Source organism: Paramormyrops kingsleyae, chromosome 3 (assembly GCF_048594095.1).
Source record: "Paramormyrops kingsleyae isolate MSU_618 chromosome 3, PKINGS_0.4, whole genome shotgun sequence".
NCBI classification, from domain to species: Eukaryota; Metazoa; Chordata; class Actinopteri; order Osteoglossiformes; family Mormyridae; genus Paramormyrops; species Paramormyrops kingsleyae.
In genome coordinates this window covers 10,423,901-10,444,898 of record NC_132799.1, presented here as the reverse complement: position 1 = coordinate 10,444,898, position 20,998 = coordinate 10,423,901, and the positions used below count along the sequence as shown (strand labels likewise).

Here is a 20,998-nt window from a genome sequence, read left to right as displayed (position 1 = left end):
TCGATGTTATCTGATGAATTCTGCTGCAAGAGTTATGGATGGAGCAGAATTGGAGAGACTGAATGATGAGACACTCATGACCCTACAACATGCAGCAGATGCCTGCAGATTCAGCTCCCAGATAACCAGGCCTTATCAATGATTCTACAGCACAACCCTGTAACTGACTCATACCCATAATTCTCCTGGAGATACTGAACAAGTTGTGTTAATCTTAGCGTAAGAATCACAGAGATTAATTGATGGAGAGGGAGGCAGAGAGGAACAGAGGGGCTACACCGATGTCAGAAGCAGATGTCTGCAGTAGAATATCCTATTAATAGATTTCCCACCAAGCCTTCATTGTTAAATCCAGTGAGTAAACATCTCACAAGACAAAAATATGATATGGCCTAGTAAAAATAAAAATCAATCATTTGAACTGTTTATGAATAAAGCAGAGTTCACACATTAAAATGATATACTCTGTATTTCTGCATACTGTAGATACTTTTACGGTTATGGAATAGGTGCATGTGATGTTTCCTACTGGAGTTTAATTTAAATTCTATTTGATACATCTACTGTATAAATAGATGTTTTAAGAAGTCATACAGTATAATTCAATTTTAAGGTTTGATTTGGGTTACAGCTCAAATTTTAAGCATATATTATTTCACAATTCATACAATTTTAATGAAACATCTTTTCTCACTCAACCGAGAAACATATTAAACATTTTGTGTGTGTGTATACAGTATATACATCTCATGACCTGGTTATTATTGGGTATAGATAGAGAGTCACTATTTCATTTTTTCAGAATGAACATTTCAGTTTTAACACAGTATAACAAAAAATATGACAAGACATTTGCAGGCATCAAAAGAGCTTGGCAGTGTCTTACAATTTGCACTTCTGCCCTGTGTCTGTATATAATGTACATCAGGCTTGTTGGTTTCAGTAGATTTTACATACTTTCCCATCATTTACAGGAGGTTACTGGTCAGGTGAACTGGGGCAGCCAAATTACTTTGTGTGTGTGCAAGCACCCTGTTACGGACTCACTGTACACTGTGATATGTACTGTCCTTCCTCAGAAAGGCTTTGAATCATCCCATCCAGGACTGTAGGAGAATTGATTGGTAAATCCTATTCAAAATAATAAAATGATTGACTAAAATACATTTTTACAAAATAAGTTTATTTCAAAATGTATAATATTCACAGGATGATATCTTCATGAGCATCCATGTCATTTAAGATAATAATAGGACTAAAAAAAGGAATCTCATTCATATGTAGAAAAAGGATTACGAAAAAAAATGTCAGAGTTACTTAATTTCAATCTGACAGCAGTTTTTCACGCTGCTGCTACTACAGCCATTTAGAGAGGGGGTCTGACGTCTTGGGCTCAGGGTTGGTCAGCGTTTGGTGGCAGGTGGACACCCATGCTCTGCAGGAGACTGGAGGCAGGCCCAGCCAATCCCTCCTGGGAGCTGAGGGACTCCAGGAGATTAGCCACCAGGTTCAGGTCTACATTCAGAGGCTGGATCTCATCCTCTTCTGGTGGGAACGCTTCAGCAACACCTGATTTGTCCATGCCCTGCTGGAGAGATAAATGACAAATTGGCAAAGGGTGTCACAATTTTACACAGTACTTTCAAAAGTAGGGCCGGACAATATATCGATTAAATATCATATTGTGATTCATATTGTCACCAATTCGATTATTGTATCGTGATATAGCTTCAACACTTGTTTTCTTGCATAATTAACAGTTACAATGCACAATGTTTACACTAATTACATCAAGGTTAGGAGCTAGTTTGCATAATTCATCATTATACCTGCCACATGCTCCGTAACTATTAGCAAAATAATTTGGTCATCATAATCAGAAAAAACTCAAAAACACTGAACACTGTTTTCTGCATAGGAATTTTAGAATACCATAATAAATATTCATATTGTGAAAATATCGTGATATCATTTTTAGAGCATACTACTCAGCCCAAGTTCAAAGTTAGTCAGAATTCAATCATTACTCAGTAATCTGAAATGCAGAGGAAAGAAACGTCAAACTGACAGGCTTGCAGAAGCTTTGTCCAATGTTTGTATCCTTCAGTTCGTGGTCCATCTCCTCCATGTATCTCCTAAGGCTGCCCAAATCTTCAGCTCCTGTTTCCCCTCCAAGTTTTGCACTTCTGCCCTCAGGCACCGCAGCACCTTCATTTCCCTCGTTGACATCTTCATCATCATCATCATCATCGTCGTCGTCGTCATCATCAATGCTGTCATCTTCCAGATCATCTGAATCCAACTCCTCAGCATTTCCTCCTGCATAATTTAATACGCAAGTTAGCAGCAGAAGGGGAAACAGCAAGACCATCAAAGAACCACACAAATCAGCGTTACCAAGGAGTTTATCCAAAGTATTGGCCATGGAGCTGGGATCAAAACTGAAGGGCTCCTGTGAATGGGACCTGCAACACAAAATGGAATGGAAGTCATTAACAGTTATGGTACTATTAACTAAGATATGCTAGTAAAAGTAATTGAGTTCTAGAATGAAAGCTGCTCGGCATGCTGGGTAATATTCCAAGCCCACCAGGGAAATTCAGCTCCCTCGTGTGATGACACGGCCTTCATGAAGTTCTTCACGCCCTGTGTCACTGCTACCAGGCTGTAGCTCGCCTCTTCACACTTTGCTCCCTCCTGCTTGTTGTCTTGACCCAAGTTTGATTGTCTGGCGCCAAAACCTGTCGTCTCTTCTAGCAGACGATCCAGTTCCTGGGGCGAGATGTCGAGCCAGCTATCACCTAAAAACGTGAACGCAGAGGGACGAGCAATTTTTATTCGGTAATTGTGGGAAATTAAGTTGAAATCATAAAAAAAAAAGAAGTAGCATAAGTGATAGTTTCCAGTGCAGCTAAGAAAATAAAATGTACACATTTTTGGGGCCACAGAAAGCAGTTTGAGACTTACTGTCCTCAGGAGGTAAATTGGCTTCCTGTTCCTTCATCTCTTCTATACTAAATGGGGAGCTTTGCAACACCTGTAGAACTTCATCTCCAGGGGACCTTGCAGGACACGTACCATCAGAAAGCAATATAAATGCTAAATTCTGCATTTCATTTGCACAAAATCCATGCAATGGGAAGCTACAATACAGAGAATCTATGGGTTTTGAGATCCGCATCAAGCATGGAATTAGAGATGCTGACCTGTGTGGAGTGGTGACGGATTGTTTGAAGAAAGTCTCCGCTTGCGACATTAGTTCTTTATAGTGGGCAGAACCCTCCAGCTCTCCCTGATAAGGTAGCAGAATTAAACGGGAGTAAAACAAAGCAGAACCAAACACTACAAAGATGAGATTACAAAAACTCCAGCGTCACGGTACAAATATCACCCTGAGGAGACTTACTCTGAAGTAGCCGTTCTTCTCCAGACTTTCAATAAATCCCTCCCAGAGGGGATTACCACTGATAGGGACGTCTTGCTCCGAGGACGGCTCGCTACACTTCGAGCACAAGATCTCGAAACCATGGGCCTGTTTGCCCCATAGCGCAACAGTTAGCAATAAAACCATACAATCGGGATCATTTAGATTAAACCACCATCTTAAGTGGTGGTACAATGGGGTCAATTATTCAAAGCACACAACCACAAATATGACAGATCATTAAAAAAAACAAAAGAAACGGCTTTTGTGGGTCTGTGACGGAAGGCGTATAATCACCAGCTTCATGCCCAGCTCATGCGCGCGGTAATGTGGCTGCGAGCGGGATGGAAGGATGAAGCTGCTGTGTCGGTCGGGAGTGAAGTGCTGCTGCTGAAGCTGAGCATACAGACACCGTGTGAACAGCACCTGCGGGACGCATGGAGCAGAGCCTGTGTGTCACACCGAGTGAACGACAGTATAGACCAGGGCAGACAGAGCACGGTTTAACTGAAAATATACAGTACTGCACACACATCTCAGGGAAATAAATGTTTAAAGCTATTTAGCTGGCCAGTAAGTATATATTTGTTCAGAAAAAAATTAATTTAACATTAGAAAATTTGTAAATGAACCCCAGACATCCCATGTATTCAATACATTTCACCAACAGCTCATGTTTTTAAATTAAATTTAATTTAAATTAAGTTAAATAACTTGATGCAATATTGATGGTTACTGCTAAATGGTTTTGAAATGGTTAAACTAACACTTTGACAGGCACATCATAGCTTTACAACAACATCAAGATCATCCATCCATTATCTGTATATGTTTCTATGGTTAAATGTGCTTGATAAACATTGTACATGTGAAAATACACGTCTTCTATTACTACAGGTGGCCCATTGGTGCACGAATGCCTACTGAGGTGAGAACTCGGGTCTCTGCCGGAAAGGTGCGGAAGGAGCGGCAGGCGCGGAGGTCCAGCGGGTCTCGCAAGTAAAAGGCCGACACTGCGGGGGCAATGAGGTCCGGCCGTCTGGCCAGGACGGCAGCTACCCCAGCTGGGACAAAACAGTGAGCGCGATGCAGACTGTTGCGGATCTTCTCAGGGTACCTGGACACAAAAGGCACAAAACACGATTTATTATCCAGTTAAAAAAATGCTCTTGCTTCTATTTTAAATGCTAAATTGCTAAATGAATTGCTCTGTGTGTTTGAGTTTATTTGCTATTCTACGTATAAAAATAGAAAAAAACTACAATAATTATTAAAAAAAAAAAAACATTTTAAATACAATTACGTCAGAGGTCAAATACAATGTAAAATCTACCAAATACAAGACAAAGCTTTTTAAATGTGATCAAGGAAAATAAAGGGTTTTCCTATGGTGCTAAAATGTCAGTGGATCTCTTACCCTTCAATCTTCTTCTTAACTGCAGAGCAGATTCTGCTGCTTGCCAAACAGGCTTCTTTGTGTGTGACGAGGAAGGCCAAGGCTTCCTCCTCGCTGGGGACCACATCCTTAGGCCAGCCCATGTCCCCAGCGTGAGAAGGTATAGGCAAGATGTGCAGTTCCCCTCGGTAGAAGAACACCTTTACCAGAACACAGACAGGACTTTGAAAAAAGGGTCTCGTTCTACAAACAAACTGAAAATAGTTCCATTAGCCTCTCAGTCTTCTAGCATTTTCTAGTTTCTTTTAGGAGTTTCTTAAATAATACCACTCCAATCATATATATCACACATAAAGATCCAGGCTTGATTCCTTGATTAGTACACAGCCAATATGAGAAAATGTGTACACAATTTTAAACTCTAGGAAACAAATATAACTAACTATACAACCTTGAATTTAATGTTTGTGATATGTCAAATACTCACACTTTCCAGCTTATGTTCACCTTCATGCACCAGCTGAAACGTATACTAACACTAACCAAGTAATGCTAAACTGTAAATACTATATAATGAAATAGTGTACAATCACCCGTTTGCAACCACCAATCCTGGTTAGCCAGCAGAGTGCACAAAGCTGCGGCACATCAAGAACCAGACTTTACAAAGAACATACATGCACACACTCAGTCATACACGATTAGCAGTTAAAGTAGCCAATTGACCCTAATGACAATTTTTTTCATGCATTTGTGATCAATTTCTTTTGAATGTGAAAACGCTGCAGAAAGAATAGATTTATTTAACACATAGGCATTTGACTTTGTGAAATCCAACTAGTTAATACATATTTTGATATTAACTTAGTATAATTCTCTTTGGAGTTATTCTGTTAAAGTCATAGCACCTAGTATTTGAGCCCTAACATAAAGGTAATTTAAATAGGAATTTTACCTTGACATACACAACTTACCCTATTTTCACTGCTCTCGGGATTCAGCCATTTAGGAAGGTAATTTGCAGCTTCGATAAGGAGGAACTCCCCGTCGTTATCCTGAACTCTGCAATAAAAGGGTTATCAAAAAATACGCTTGAATACGCTTTCCTGTAGATAATGAAAAATTACTTTCTGGGGATCGAATTTAAACAAACATGCCTGGCAGCAAGTTCAGGAAATGCAAGTGTGATCTGTTGAAGAAGGTATACAATGAACCATTCATCCTCTACGTTATCCCCATATTTAGTGGAACCTCCAATATAGGCAGGAACACCTCCTGTAAGACACAATAACCAATGTGAAAATGTACAGAATTTATTGGAAAAATGGTATTTATTATATTGACGTTAACAGTATTCACACAATTGTATTAATAATAATGATGCATGTTTCCTTTTTGGCCTGAGGGTATAGAAATAAAAGTTAACTTGTGTTCCAGTTTATCCTTAGAGAAAAAGAAGTACGACTAGGGACATTGGAGTGGCATGGAGAACCTGGCAGATTCAGGGGGCCCAGCATTTTATATGGGCCCTAAAATGTAATGTTGGGGGCCCCCACGCCCCAGCAAAATATACCAGGGACACCCAGATGACGTCTTGTCAGGGGACCCTGAACACAGCATAGTTTAAACTATTGTCCACTAAGTTACCAAAATCAATTAGCAAAAATGAGAAAACTGGCTCACCTTTTTCTGGATAGTAGTTGATATTGAAGGGTTCATGTTGCCAAATGTATTGAACTAGGAGAGGGGCAAACTCTGCGAGGATCTTCTGTACCAATTGCTGCAGATACTCTGTGTCGCGGGTATGGGGCTTAGAGGAATCAGGTGTAACTAAAAATAACTGGTACTGAACCGCATCATCAAACACGGCAGGCCGTCTGAGGACGTCCATAGTGATAGTTACAGTATGAGCCTTCTTTCCTGAAAGTTAATGAACATGATGTAGTAATTATAGCTTCAATTTCCAGCATCGATATAGAATTTTAAGTTTTCAAAAACAAATCTTACTAAACCATAAAAATTACTTGATAAAATTCAGTATGCATTAATTTAAATTACGTTTATATTTTAATTGAAAACCTACAATTTATTTAAAATGTGTCATCCCTTTAAGAACCTAGGCTGAGTGGTAATACTTCATATCCAGAAACTGATCTATACAACCAAATAACGGAATTTAGACAGTTACCTGTTTTCAAAACATGGATTATGAGTTTATGTATTACAAAGCGAATATTCCAAATTTTTGTAATGTTGTACAGAGCCTGACGTCTCACGGACCACTCACTTCATACTCAGCCTGCTGTGTTCTGCGACTATCAAACCGTCCCGACCGGAAACAAACTTCCGTAACATACGTTCCTCCGCTACAGTGACGTCTTATTATAAAATTTACTTTACTCTACACACTTAATTGTATTCACAACAATTTGCTCTAATAATCCCGATAAGTAAAGATTTTTAAAATATCGTGGAGCTGCTGACATAACATTCGAATTTACCTTAAGTTAAATTCCTTGGAAACCAATATTTGACGCTAATATCGCGCTGGGTGCACTGGGGTACAGTTTAGGTGTAGAACTACATTTCCCACAAACTGGGACGGGAAGGAAGTCGAGTATCCATGACAGCCTGGATGTTGTTGTTGTGACTCTTATTGAAATAAATGCATGCGAACGATTTAAGTGATTAGATAGGTAGTTATGCAAAATTTTGTACTGTACAGAATTTCAATATGTGATTTTTATATTAACATTTTAATATAGTTGAGCTCATATTTTTTCATAAAGTCATTATATTTGCAACAGCTAACTGAATAGCTTATATTTGACAATTTCGCCAAGCTATTTGCGAACAAAGGTAGATACTATATTACTTGTATTGCTTATAGCTAGTCTGCAAAGTGGAGAGGTGAGGGACGGGTGAAAACAATGGTTGACCCCGGTCAACAGACACACAGCTGGGCTGGGGGATCAGAAGAGACGCTGGGGGAGGAAGGAATGACTGTAGAAGTGGTTCGTTAAAAGCTGAGGGTAGTAGAATGATTTCACGGTACACGAGACGGCCAGTATCGCACAGCCTCGAAATGTGAGTATTACATGTAAGCGGTCATGATTTCTGAGCTAAATGTGTCGATGTGTAGTTAGCGAGCTAAAATAATGGTCGTAGCCCGAATTCCGTAAGAAAAGCTAGGTCAATCACTAGTGATACTGTATAGCTAATCGTATGTGAGGACATTCTTCATCTGTAAATAATCTGGTGGAAGACACGGAGCAAATAGCTATATAGAGATTTTGTATTACTTTCCCTTAGATGTAAACACTATGCTTATTACGTAGTCTCAGCACAAAAAAGTTTCCGTTAAATTGAGTTGATGATTGTAGCATCAAAATAAATTCATAAAATAGATCATTTTCAAAATTTTCCACAGACGTGGGTTATCCCGGAGCAATCTAGATCACCACCCACTCCCCGAGGAAGCTGATGGCTACTTGCCAAAGTATCCCTTACATGGCCGGCAGGAGGCATTCTCTACTTGCAACAGGTAATAGTTATTCTTATTGATTGATGGTTCACTAGACATCTTCTTAGGCGCAATTGATTTTATAAAGAGAAAGACCCTGTACTTTTCTGGTTTGTAGCTGAATTGGACTTATTTTTAGATTCTTCTGATTTGCCATGTGTTAGGTACTACCTTTCCATCACTTTTTTCTCCCTTATTTTAGCTCTGAGGCCTCTGGAGAATCTGGGAGGTCGTCAGTCACCACCAGTGAGACTGAAAGGTCATGGTCTGGCATCCATAGCTACTCTGGTACTGGCATCTCCACAGAGAGAAGCTCGGTATTTTCCTGGGGTTATGATGTGAGTTTCCTTTCTGGAATTGTTGGATGACAATTGACTGATTGGTTGATTGACCAATCAATTAACTAAGGCTGGTGGCATTTTTGAAACCCAGATAAAACATTATCCTTCACTGATAGCTTGATCTCCAGTTTTTTTGACCTATAAAAATCTGGAGACACGAGGTTTACTGTGTGAGAAAAATGCCTTTGTATTAGTGGCATGCAAGAGACATTCTCTCGAGAGGGAGCTCGCTCATGCTTCTAGCCACCACAAACCTAATTAGGTAAATTGTTATTAAAAATGTATGGAAGATAAATAGCTTGGAATAACCTCCCCATGCATCACTCTGACACATTTCACATACACATGCCTCTAGCTAAGAAGCATTTTGCATCTAGTATTTATGCATCAGTTGGGTATGATGCACCGTATGGACAAAAGTACTGGGACACCTGGCCATTTCACCTACAGAAACTTCTTATTCTTAAATCCATAGGCATCAATATGGAGTTGGTCCCCCCTTTGCATCCATAACAGCTGCCACTCTTCTGGGAAATCTTTCCAAAAGTTTATGGAGTGTGTCTGTAGGGATCTTTGCCCATTCATCCAGAACAGCATTTGTGAGGTCAGGCATTGATGTTGCAAGTGAAGGCCTGGCTCACAATCTCCTTTCTAGATCATCCCAAAGGTGTTTGTTGTGGTTGAGGTCAAGGCTCTGTGTGGGCCAGTCAAGTTCTTCCACATCAAACTCACCTAACCATGACTTTATGGCCCTTGCTTGTTGCATGGGGGCACAGTCATGCTGGAACTGAAAAGGACCTTCCCCAAACTGTTCCCACAAAGTTGGAAGCATAGAATTGTCCAAAATGTCTTGGTATGCTGAAGCATTATCAGTTCCCCTCACTAGAACTAAGGGGACTAGCCCAACCCCTGAAAACAACCCCATACCATTATCCCTCCTACACTAAACTTTACACTTGGCACAATGCAGTCACTCCATCCGACACTGGCCATTGTGCTTGGTGATGTGAGACTTGCTTGCAGCTACTTGCCATGGAAGCCCATTCCATGAAGCTCCCAGCACACAGTTTTTGTGCTGGGATTAATGCCAGAGGAAGTTTGGAACTCTTGCAGTTACAGTATTGAGTCAACAGAGCGTTGGCAACTTTTACACATTATACGCCTCTGCACTCAGCGACCCCGCTCTGTTACTTTGCATGGTCTGCCACTCCGTCGCTGAGTCTCTGATGTTCCTAAACCGCCTTCCACTTTGCAATAACCACTTACAGTTGACCATGGAATTGCAATTTCGCAAACTGGTTTATTGCAAAAGTGGCATCCTATGACAGCACCACGCTTGAATTCAGTGAGCTCTTCGGAATAACCTATTCTTTCACAAATGTTTGTAAACCTGACTGCAAGACTATGTGCTTGATTTTATACACCTGTGGCTATGGGTCTGAATGAAACACCTGAATTCAGTGATTGAGAGCTGTGTCCCAGTACTTTGTCCAAATGAACAGAAAATGTAAGAATGTGATCTTGTGACTCTCTAACAACAAGATGTAAAAGCATTTAGGACGTTACAAAGAATTCTAAATCTACATGCAGGAATCTGCAAAGCTGTGCATTGGGAAAAATGTGATATTTGGCAGCAGCAACCACTGTAGCAAGAAACCACAGCTCACTTAGGACATAAATGCTTGCCTGAGGTTTAGCCAAAACAAGATAGAAATATCATCTGAAATTTTAAACCTTGAAGGTCATCCTCTTGGACACATATTTCTTGTATTTTTTTTTGGGGGGGGGGGGGGGGTAGTGATAAAAATTGAGAGAGCCAATGAATATTCTATCATGAAACTAATCCATGTAAGTCTGGTTTATGATTGGGATGATGTCATACTTCCATAAATAACTGAAAATTGGCTAGATATTCCTGGAAAGATAAAGGACTTACCAGAAGAATTATTATAGTTTTTAGCACTGATAACACTGATAAAATGATTTGTAACTGAGAATATGGATAGGAAAACAGCTATAGGTACATTAGAAATATCAACAAAATGATCGAATTACTTTATGGATGTAAAATGATTAAAAAAGATTATGTCAGCGTTTAGTAAATGGATGTATTATTTAGTTCAGATTTCTGCTCATTCGGCCATCTGTGATAATTCCTTAACAGTGTCTCTAATGTCTAGCTATATATATACTCGTGTTGTTTCAGGAGACAAGTGTGAACAACAATATAATGACAATAACACTATAATGACACATTTCCCGACTGAATTGTTGAACAAAATTATCTGTAACTGGACTGTTGGCTGTATTTCTTTTAAAAGTACAGGGATCATTCAGGAACTTCCTTTAACCACCCACACACATTTATGAAAACAGTTCAAAGAGCAGAGTTCAGCTAATAGCGGATGAGCAGTAGGAAAATCAAAGATTCGCTGTTTCAGTTCTCCTCCGGGACGGGGGCTGAGGGACTGGGCTGACCTCACCGCATACATCGCTTTGTTTCACGGCACAGGAGTTCGACAAGGCGGCTTCACGGCAGGTGCAGCGGATGTTCGAGGAGATTGACGAGCAGCTCTATGAGTGCCGGAGCGATGGGCAGCTTGGGGGGCTGCGGGAGGAATGCCAGCAGTGGGCAACCAGATTCCCTCACCTTCGGTAATTTATCACCATGCCACTGCTGCTTATTCTGCATGAGGGCTTAGTCTTAAAGCGATATACCCTTTTCATAAGCCCAGGGGCTGCCAATCATAGCTGGAGTAACATATCATTTTAGAGCTTATACTTCTTCATTATTAATGAGTATTCTATTCTGTCATATGAATCAATCGATTAATTAGTAAAATTAATGTATCATATAGCATATAATATCTGCAAAATGCAGTCAAATAATCACCCGGAAACATGATATGTACATCAATAGATGCACATATTCTAGACCTTCATAGGAAACTAATACAGTTCATTGTTGTTGGGATTTGGCAACAATTGCTAGGTGATTGAGTGTTTGGCGATCTTTGACCTATGATGTATTAAAATAGCCCATTACTTGATGATTGGGCTCTCAGGATACTGGGAACTCAGCTAGTTTGTCCAACTGATGATGGCTACCAGTGGTTTTCCATCACTGAGATGGGGGCTGCCAGGGATGCAACGAGTACCGTAGATGACAATACTACTGAGTAAGTATTGTATCCAATGACCTGAGATACTCACCAGTCTTGATGTACATGTTCTTCAAATAATAAGCCAAAATTAATGTTACTGCATGCAAAGGCCATAAATATGCTATGTGTTTGTGAATGACATTAGGTGTCTTTACAACCAGGCTGAGTGTCCATGGTCGAAAAGCAATGCTGTCCAAGTTAGGTGTGGCAGCAGAACATTCCTCTACCAGTGACGACCGACCCCGGATTATTGAGGCTGAGGGACTCATGGAGGAATACTTGGCATTTGACTCCCGGGACTTGTGAGTACTCATGTTTGTAAGCACTTTGTTGGACATCCATTCCTTTCCTTACACTATTAGGTTTACGGCATGCCCATTTTAGAGTATATTAAGAAGCGAATGTCCTTGTGTAGCCCAGGCAAAGTCATAGTGCTGGCTTCAAACTTCCATATTGTCCATTATTTCTTCTATCAGTCTTTATTTGATGGGGTCTGAATTCTCAGTGGGATGCTACGCTCATAAAAATATCATACTCTACTGGGTCTGCTTTTTGTACTGCACGGTGCATAAAAATTGAAGTGCACGAGTGGTACATTCTACCCAACAAACTAAAGTCCCTTAAAAGCCCTCAATGCACCAGAACAAACCAGTTTGCACTGGATTCTTTCCCGAAAGAAGATTGTCAACGTATCATTTTCTCTAGACATAGAAGTTTACAGATTCAAATATATTGCAGCAAAAACTGGGATGTCATTCTGTGAACCTTTGTGCAAGTGATGCTAGATGTGGTCGCATTATAGTCTGACAGCCACATTTAGGCTAATAGTAAGCAATAGTAACAATTTAGAATCTTAAAATGGTCCTAATTCTCTTTTTTGTTGTTGAAGTAACTGATTATATACTGAATAGTGAAACAAAGTGACTGAGCCCTGTGTTTTCATATCTTAGGTTCTGTCCCTTTCTGAGCTATGCAATGCAGCATGAGATGGTTGTGTGATTACAGGGACGAGGACTGGGAGCGCGACTGCATGGGGAGTGGCCGGCACAGGTGCGGGTTCCCTCCCGTCTCGCCGTACCGGTGTCGGCGGCAGGCGATCCTGGACCTGCTGTTCGACGACGTCTGGCGGGAGCTGGTGGGCTGGACGGGCGAGCTAATACGCAGGCACTGGGAGGGCTGCATCTCTGGTACGCTTTCCTGCCCTCTCTGGTAGTGAGGTAGTGAGGTAGTGAGGCACGGATTGGTGGCCTTTAGATCACAGATCTGTAACCGTAGCACAATGAGTTGAATCTCAAAAGTAGCAAAGTTTGCTACAGTCAAAATTGTTTATTTGTCACCATCTACTATTACACTGAAGGGTTTTACTTTGGGTTGTCATGCAAAAGAGTCAAGGACAAATCAGTAGTCAAATAGTCAATAATGAACTTAGGATAAAAACACGAGCCATTTAGCTACATAACACACAATATATAATGTATCACAAAATATTTTTTTCTGTACTTGTTAATGCGTAGTGCTGCATACTCTTTAAATGTGCTTATCCAGAGTCTTGGCTGTCCTTTCATAACGTGTGGTTCCCCTGGTTCAGATGAGGAAAAGAACACTGTCAGCCTGAGCCCAGTGCAGCCAGACCCCCGAGACCCTTACAGCCCCCTGCCCACAGTGCTGCCCAGGCTGAGCCAGAGCCGGCTGCCTCAGCTTACTGCCAGCCTGCAGCTACAAGTCAGTGTCCCTGCGCCTGTGCTGAATTCCAAGTATTACACTGCTCAGTATTCTGTCAAATAAATAACATAAAAGAAACATTGTCCTTGCAGACAGTTTGGCACATCTAGAAGGTACAAGTTTGATGTGTAATACACTGGTACTCTGTTTTTTTTTTTGGGGGGGTGTTATTCACTGATTTACACCTGAAGTACCAGGAGAGGTGACCTATTATTCAAATAATCACTTCAATAAAGCAGCTAAGAGATTAGATTAATCCAAAAACGGACAAATCTACTTAGTAAGACCATGAAACTTTCCGTGTATTTAGTATAGTTTATATGACTATACTACTATACTGTAACTACATGATGATTAGTAATATTCTTCTTACTGCTTTCACTGTTTTCTGTTCATTTTTATTTTCTGCCTTTTGATTGAACTTTTTCCCCTTTTCCTTCTTTTGTCCTTTCTGTTTTCCCCTGCCCTCTTCCACACCTATCATGTCGCTTTTCCTTATATTTTTTTTCTTCTCCGTTCCCTTGTTCGTTGTCTTGTTTCCAAAGAACACAAAGTCAAGGGGCTCAAAGCACAAGTCCAGGCGGAAATCCAAAAAGCAGAGAAAACCCTCCACTGTATGTAACTCCCTGATGGAGAGCAGCTGATGCGGGGTGCTTAGCAGGCCCTGTGTGGTCAGACACTGAGTATACTTGAGTATACCTCACCAATAACACAGTTTACCCTTCATAGTTTTCCTAACCATTCTCTTGGTTTATTACAGGAACTAAATGCTGTAGCATTCAGAATTAGTGATTTTAGTCACCATAAAAGCAGTTTTTTTTCTTCCTCCAAAACTGCAGTTTTTAGGCTTTGCACCTGGTATTAGGGTTAATTTCAAGCTATCACTGGATGGCACCACATCCTCTATTATAGCTGATGTAATGTGAGACCACTTTTATCTTATAGAAGGTTGGACCGAATATAGATATTGACAAGACAGTTACACACAGACAGCTGATACTTCCTCTTTCTCTCTCTGTCGCCACAGTCCAACAGAGTCCCAGTGGGAGCAGCAGTGACCCATCAGAACCTCAATGACCTCATTGTCATCCACGGAATCCCCCTTCAACAGAGGAACCTTGGTGTCTTAGCTGACAAAACACAGTAAAGCAAACGATTCATTATTATTTAATCAATGGTTATTAGTTCCATTAATATGCTTTTTTTTATTTTTATTTGAGTGAGAAGGAAAGAGGTGGTTAAAAATGGAGAAAATGGAGTTGGGGTCTTGTTATTGTCATTTTTCACATTACAACAAGCCGATATCTCAGTGCTGGGTTTTTTTTGCTGCTCTGAAAGCGACGCTGAAGAGAGGGTGTCCCATCGCCCGAGCTCCAGCGTCATTACGTCCAGCAAGCCGCGCTCACGCCGGGCCCTAGAGCAAAGCTCCTCCTCGCTGCTGAGACCCGCGCAGTCGGCAAGGCGCCGAAACCCGCCGCCGCGGACCCTCCTGCCCCTAGTCCCCGGTCCCGTGCAGCCCAGCACAGCAGGACCCATGGACGAAGGCATCCGGGGAACGAGGCTGTGAGTCATTCCATTCACGGCCTCCTCTCTGCCTCTCCTGCTGTTTGGCACGCAGCTCTCAGAAAGACGCCTATGTGAAAATTGTTCCGCCTCACAGGCGTTGTTTCAATCTGGGAATACTGACGGATAAAATGAAATTCACTTTGTGAAGATATTACTTCTGAGACACACTAGATAATCCATTTAGACATGCTACTCAGGTACTTCGAATGTTTACCAGTTAGACTGTATAGGCTTAAATGTTAGCCAGATAGTAAGATACTGCTTTCTCAGGCAGCCATTACGTCCTCATAGGTTTGCGTTTTTTTTTTTTTTTTGTCGGTCTTCCAGGGCAACTGTCAGTGACAGACAAGTTTCCCCACTGATGCCACTTAGCCGGAACAGCCTTCTTCCCCCCATCGGTGTCGGAGACATGGAGACCTTCACCAACCAGCATCTTCGACCATGCCTGGTACCCACCTCCCTAAATTATACAGTACTTGTATAAGTCTCCCAGTGCCACCCATGCCACACGCATATCTCACTTCTACATCGTTGTGTTGTGTGAATGGGCAGCGGCAGAGGGCACACGCCAACAGCCGGACTCATAGTGCCGTCACGGACGAGGCGGGGGCCTCCGTTCCCCGGGACAGACTGCACCTGCTGGACATCTTCTCTCGTCCGAATACCACTCATACCTACAGGGTAAGAACCTAATATCCGAAAAGCCCACGTCGAAGACATAAATCATTTATGCGTGTTTAGAACCACAAGCATTCACTTTATTGCAGATTTCCATGGTGTCTCAAAGAACCAAGCACCTGAATAGTCAGGTCACCTGCATTCGTCAATCTGATAAATTAGTGATCAGGGGTAAATGGAACAAAAATGAAAAACTTCACCAACATTCTAGGACTTGTTAGCATAACTTCTTTATACGCTCGTATATGTCATTGATCAAGATTTAATTGATTTGATATGAAATATTTTTACATAAATGTACATTTCTACAATTTTTGTTACAGAGCAGCTCTTTCCTTATTCTTCCTCAGATAATTGTGATCTCACATTGAAACATCTGACATGTTCATGAAGCTTTTCTTCTCCTCTGTGTCGCAGTCAGATACTCCCTATCGCCGCTCTTTCACAATCCTGGACAACATCGGGCTGAGCCGAACTGGCAGAGCTTCTGTGGGCACTGGTGGGTACAAATACCTATATCCTGACAGAGAGAACCACAATCCCCATTCCCCAGAAAACTAGCACTTATTTGCCTGTCACAATCTGACACTGACTTGCTACAAGTATATTTAATCAGCTGTGCCTACATAAAGGGAAATTCCAATGAAGAAAAAACGTCAGTCTATTTTGTTCTTTGCTAGGAAATTTAATCAAAACAGGAAAATTACCCTTTGTTTCCATAAAAATACTTTCAGTACATCAGGATACATGTTTGCCCTGATTTGAGAGCGCAGTTTACATGTTAAATATTTTAGTGAAATCATTTGTCACCCTACTTCATGCATTTCTCATGCTTTATGTCCATCATTGTCTCAAGATGTTTATCAAATCTCTTTGATAGTACTGTTGCAAACATTTTAAGAAACTAAGATACTAATTGATGTAGGCTAATAATATGGTTTGTTGTCATAAATCCCATTTGCAATTTCTGTTTGAGTTGCAATGTTAATAATTAAAGGATTCATATTTTTAGAGAAGACAATTGTTCTGTTGCATATTGGTACTATGATTACTCATCTCATGTTGTTCCATCTTGAATTACATTTGTGAATATATGACATGTTCCTGAAAAACCAAAACTATATGACAAACCATTGCTTTGCCACAACACAATACCACCACACAATGTTACCACAGTGTAAGCCACAATAACTGTAGTACTCACAGTATATGGTGGTGTGTAACTCAGTGGATTAGACCACTGTGCCTGTGATCGGAAGGTGGCCAGTTCAAACCCTGGGGTTGGCAGGCTGATATTACCATAGGGCCCTTGAGCAAAGCCCTTAACCCCAGTTGCTCCAGAGACTGGCTGCCTCCTGCTCATTCAGTCATACTTTGCTTTGGATAAAAATGTTCAATTAAATAAATAAAATGCAAGACTTAAGACGTTTTTGGTAAAATTGAGGCAAATGTGATAGAAATTTAATAACAGATTGTTTATTTTCTTCAGACTGCTTGGATATCGGAGTGACTGGCATCAGCTTGGGAATTAGCAGTTCTTCTTTTCTGGACTCATTCACGCACCACACTGTTGGTCATTCCCCTATCGAGGATGAGGAAGCTCCGCCCCCAGGTCAGTGGGAGCCACTGGGATCCATGTCATCTTTATTCATGAATAAGTGGATTTGATGGTGATTTATCGTTATCCATATGCTAGCAATATATTCCAATCTCAGGGTGCCAATAAGGCATTAGTTATATTTCCTGGTGACTTCACTTGCAGGCATGCTCATAAAAACAACCCCTTATCCCCATCTGTCTCCTTCAGCACTACTGGTCCCTGTGTCAGTCCCAGCTCGATCACATAATCGGGGGGGGCTGACTTCACGGAGCAGCAAACCAGGACTGTAGCACCCCTCCCCTCCAAGAAACCAGACACACCTTAACACTGCAGGATACCTTTGAACAAGCCATCAGCAGTGACCTGTCACTTTGCTTTTTTATGAAAGGACTGTATGGCAGATCATTTTCTAGAGCCCTATTTTTCTATGTTTAGCTCACCTGGCTGCCAAAAACAGTCATAAACATGGACATTAATCATCTGGGTTTCCAGGCAAAATTATAAAGCACATCTATGCAGGTATTCAGGGAAACCAACTCTGGAAACAATGGAAAGAACAGTCTTTTACAAATAATGTGCTTGATATAGTGAAATATATGCATTTTCCAGTAAGCCATTTTGGATGAAGTCTTAGTCTATCAAATCAGGATGTGTCTGAGATCGCTTGAGAACACTGTGGGTGAATCTGCACAAACACCACCAATCTACGGATCTGTGATATACACGTCCAACACATGCAAGCTCTAAAACACCCTATCCTGACACACAAAAAACATAACGCAGACCGTCGTGGCATTCCCACGTTACTAGGACTGTATTTAAGTCTAGTCAATTAGCTAAGTAAGGCTTGAAGCTTATTATTGTGAAGTAATGAATTCCTACTGAACTCACTGTGTTTTTCTTAAATAAATAAAGAACTGAATTTCTAATGATTCTGCCATTTCCATGGTTGCCGTGGTTACATAATTACAAAATTTAAATGAAATGAATGCAATATATTCAAAAGTATTACATGCATCACATGTTTAATAAATCTTCCTCAATGTGAACAAGCAGCTCAGTCATAGTATGCATAAGTGTAATAGTACCTTAAAATGTCACTACTGAAAACCCTATGCATTTCGAAATGTACTCAGTCAACGTGGATCATTTTCTTCATTTTCCAAAAACTTTAGGTCACCAAGAGCCACTATTTTCAGGCAAATCATAATTGTCTTGTGGCTTTTCTTATTTTATGTACCACTTTTACTCCACGGTTGTCAGAAATTACTTAAAATTACTCTTGGTGGATTTTGCCTTTGATGGGAGTAGCTAAATTAGCTAAAATATTGGTTTTTGATCATTTACTACAATATTACAAACTAAACAGTTAGTTCCGTAACTTATATATCTCGCAGGATACCATGAGCTTTGAGATTTAGGGCTAAATCTCTTTCTGTGTCCTTTAGCCTCTTCCAGTTCTCTGTTAGTGTAGCAAACCAAACATGGCACAATTAATGCTGACATGAAGTTACAATAGATAAGCACAAAAGGAGATCCAACATTTCTTCTAAATATTGATAAAATATTAAGAAAAAAGTTATATCAGAGACTGCATGGAGGATTCATAGCTAGTCTTCCTGGGTTCTGCAGAGTGTGAATGCCACTTATTTTCATGTCATCCATGTATTACAAGCTTGAGTGATGTTCCAGTTCTCTTTACCGCACCTCTTCCCATTTATAAAATTCAGGATGTCTTCCACTGTGACCTTAAAGGTTAGGTCACTTCAAGCGACACAGTACTGCGCAATAGGGCAAGCGTCATCATAATGAAGAATCTGGGTTAGATTCAGACTGTTCCACAGTCCGTTAAAACACTGCTATGTAGTCATTCAGCATTAAATACATGTTCCTAAAAAATTCAAACACAAGCAACATTCGGTTTCCATCCATCAATCAAACTGCTTGACCTTGGTGATAGCCGCTATTAAAAGCAATTCTATTAATTATATATCAGTTACCTGATATATATTTTTAAACACTGAATGTCGAGTAAAAACACCCACAAAATAAACTCAGTCTGCATGCAAATGTCTGGATTCAGCAGAACTCTGTGTTTACAGGATACTTAACTGATTTTACTACTTTACTACGACTCATACGAGACCTTAATCGCTTCACACGTTGCACCCCTGCTGCCACGTTTTTGAAGACCGAAGTGATCGCCAGACTTAGCTGAAATGCCATTTTATGAAAGACAAGTAACTTATTATTAAGATTAGAAACATCCAAAGATTTTTCAAGGTAACTAGTTACATGGAAATAAATGGACATTACAGGGAAGTTATGCTCACGTTGTGGGACTTTATTCAATTCAAACAACACTGAGTATCTCAAACTATCTCCAAACCACTGGGGTATTTTGTAATCATTACACAGATGCTTTGTTTCTGAAATCTCAGGAGTAAATTTTGTGATTGTGCAGAAAATACTGGTGTATGTGGGTGTGGATGCTTGATATTTTGCTTTTATTACTGTATTTTAAAGTGGATCTGAGCCAACAAGCCATCTTAATGTTTTTCGGTTGCTTTGTTTACGTATGTAATTTTGGTGTGTTTGGTGATTAAATGTAGATACATGCGATTGAACACTGAATTACACTCTTTTTTTCAATTAATGTCATAGGCACAGCTTATGTAGTTAAATCAAGACCTGGATATGTGAAGCAAATTGTTACATTTTTCTATAATATAGTCAGAATCCTGTAATTAATATGCCAATTGGTTATAACTGCAATATGATCTGTTCCCCAACCTTTTTCTGTTATTTATGGAAAAATTAACTGAAATTATTGCTGTTGATCATCTAAATCTTTGCTTACTGAACAAAATGCTGTATTAACCTAGATCTGTATAGAATTTCTCTAGGAAAACAGCCAGTTGCATTATGGATACAATTGCTTTGATTAAAATAATCAGCCAAGCAATTAAGCCAACATACCAATGGTGTGGTGTTTTTGGACAAATATCCAATTTTATTCAAATGCTATCATGTGATAGTATTTGAAAATAATACACCTTCTTATGGAATTATTGCAGTTATGTTTAATAAGGAAAACAAATGGTATTTTCAGACATACATATTTTGCTTAATAAAAAAATATTGCGAAAAACCTTACAAAAAATGATCGGATGTACAATTTCTCTAAAGTAATAATTCCATTGATACAAGTGTCAGAACACAATAATTAAATGGTAAGAATACAGAACCTTATGAAAAGACTGTCTTGCTTGTAATTGCTTTGTTACCACTTACATGTCATTAAACTTGCCTTTTTAAAACTGAAAATAAAGTGCTGTCACAAGAAAATGATGAGACCTAAAAAAACTGGTATTGCAGCGCCGGTGAGAAGGCTCCCACTTTCGGGAGCCAATTAGCATTTCCCAGCATGCTCACAAGCCTTGTGTATAGCCCCTGTGTATGTCTTGTTGTAAATTGCCATTCTGAGGACCTGATTGTCGCTTGTGCCCTTACCTGTGTTTGTACTCCGTCCTTGCCTCATCCCTGCTTGTCTTTTGCCATTATGCGTATAAATTACCCACTGT

At 40.2% G+C, this 20,998-nt stretch overlaps 2 protein-coding genes across 8 annotated transcripts; one reads left to right on the top strand and one right to left on the bottom strand.

Annotated features, from left to right (window-relative positions):
• Positions 1-1,164: 1,164 nt before the first annotated feature.
• Positions 1,165-7,164, bottom strand: ecd (ecdysoneless homolog (Drosophila)). 5 transcript variants are annotated; one of them, XM_023839678.2, is made up of 14 exons: positions 7,009-7,158; positions 6,504-6,740; positions 5,978-6,095; positions 5,795-5,882; positions 4,842-5,020; positions 4,349-4,541; positions 3,722-3,850; positions 3,407-3,532; positions 3,207-3,292; positions 2,968-3,062; positions 2,591-2,801; positions 2,398-2,465; positions 2,069-2,319; positions 1,165-1,588 (listed from the first exon to the last, which is right to left on the bottom strand). In XM_023839678.2, the coding sequence occupies exons 2-14, from the start codon at positions 6,709-6,711 to the stop codon at positions 1,394-1,396; spliced, it is 1,947 nt and encodes a 648-aa protein (XP_023695446.2). In that variant the 5' UTR covers positions 6,712-6,740; positions 7,009-7,158; the 3' UTR covers positions 1,165-1,393. The 5 variants fall into 5 exon arrangements, with proteins under 5 accessions (XP_023695446.2, XP_023695457.2, XP_023695424.2 ...); XM_023839689.2 differs by having other exon boundaries at positions 1,165-1,585; XM_023839656.2 differs by having other exon boundaries at positions 2,968-3,292; positions 7,108-7,164.
• Positions 7,165-7,418: 254 nt separating this feature from the next.
• fam149b1 (family with sequence similarity 149 member B1) lies at positions 7,419-20,048 on the top strand. Of its 3 annotated transcripts, XM_023841862.2 has the most exons (17): positions 7,419-7,516; positions 7,711-7,907; positions 8,251-8,364; positions 8,546-8,681; positions 11,197-11,339; positions 11,750-11,863; positions 12,010-12,150; positions 12,854-13,035; positions 13,437-13,570; positions 14,116-14,184; positions 14,598-14,713; positions 14,909-15,133; positions 15,464-15,584; positions 15,689-15,817; positions 16,232-16,313; positions 17,304-17,426; positions 17,622-20,048. In XM_023841862.2, exons 2-17 carry the CDS (start codon positions 7,861-7,863, stop codon positions 17,702-17,704), a joined length of 1,959 nt encoding a protein of 652 aa, XP_023697630.2. In that variant the 5' UTR covers positions 7,419-7,516; positions 7,711-7,860; the 3' UTR covers positions 17,705-20,048. The 3 variants fall into 3 exon arrangements, with proteins under 3 accessions (XP_023697630.2, XP_072565688.1, XP_023697634.2); XM_072709587.1 differs by having other exon boundaries at positions 7,430-7,907; XM_023841866.2 differs by lacking the exon at positions 14,116-14,184 and having other exon boundaries at positions 7,430-7,907.
• The last annotated feature ends 950 nt before the right edge of the window (positions 20,049-20,998 follow it).

Excerpts from the sequence above, each read along its gene's own strand:
- ecd (XM_023839656.2), bottom strand. The coding sequence starts at position 6,711 with ATGGACGTCCTCAGACGGCCTGCCGTGTTTGATGATGCGGTTCAGTAC. Across the intron at positions 6,096-6,503 it reads CAACTACTATCCAGAAAAAG|GAGGTGTTCCTGCCTATATT; the intron begins GTGAGCCAGTTT and ends TGTGTCTTACAG. Across the intron at positions 5,883-5,977 it reads TTTCCTGAACTTGCTGCCAG|AGTTCAGGATAACGACGGGG; the intron begins GCATGTTTGTTT and ends CTTTTATTGCAG.
- fam149b1 (XM_023841862.2), top strand. The coding sequence starts at position 7,861 with ATGATTTCACGGTACACGAGACGGCCAGTATCGCACAGCCTCGAAAT. Across the intron at positions 7,908-8,250 it reads GTATCGCACAGCCTCGAAAT|ACGTGGGTTATCCCGGAGCA; the intron begins GTGAGTATTACA and ends AATTTTCCACAG. Across the intron at positions 14,714-14,908 it reads GTCTTAGCTGACAAAACACA|CGACGCTGAAGAGAGGGTGT; the intron begins GTAAAGCAAACG and ends CTGCTCTGAAAG.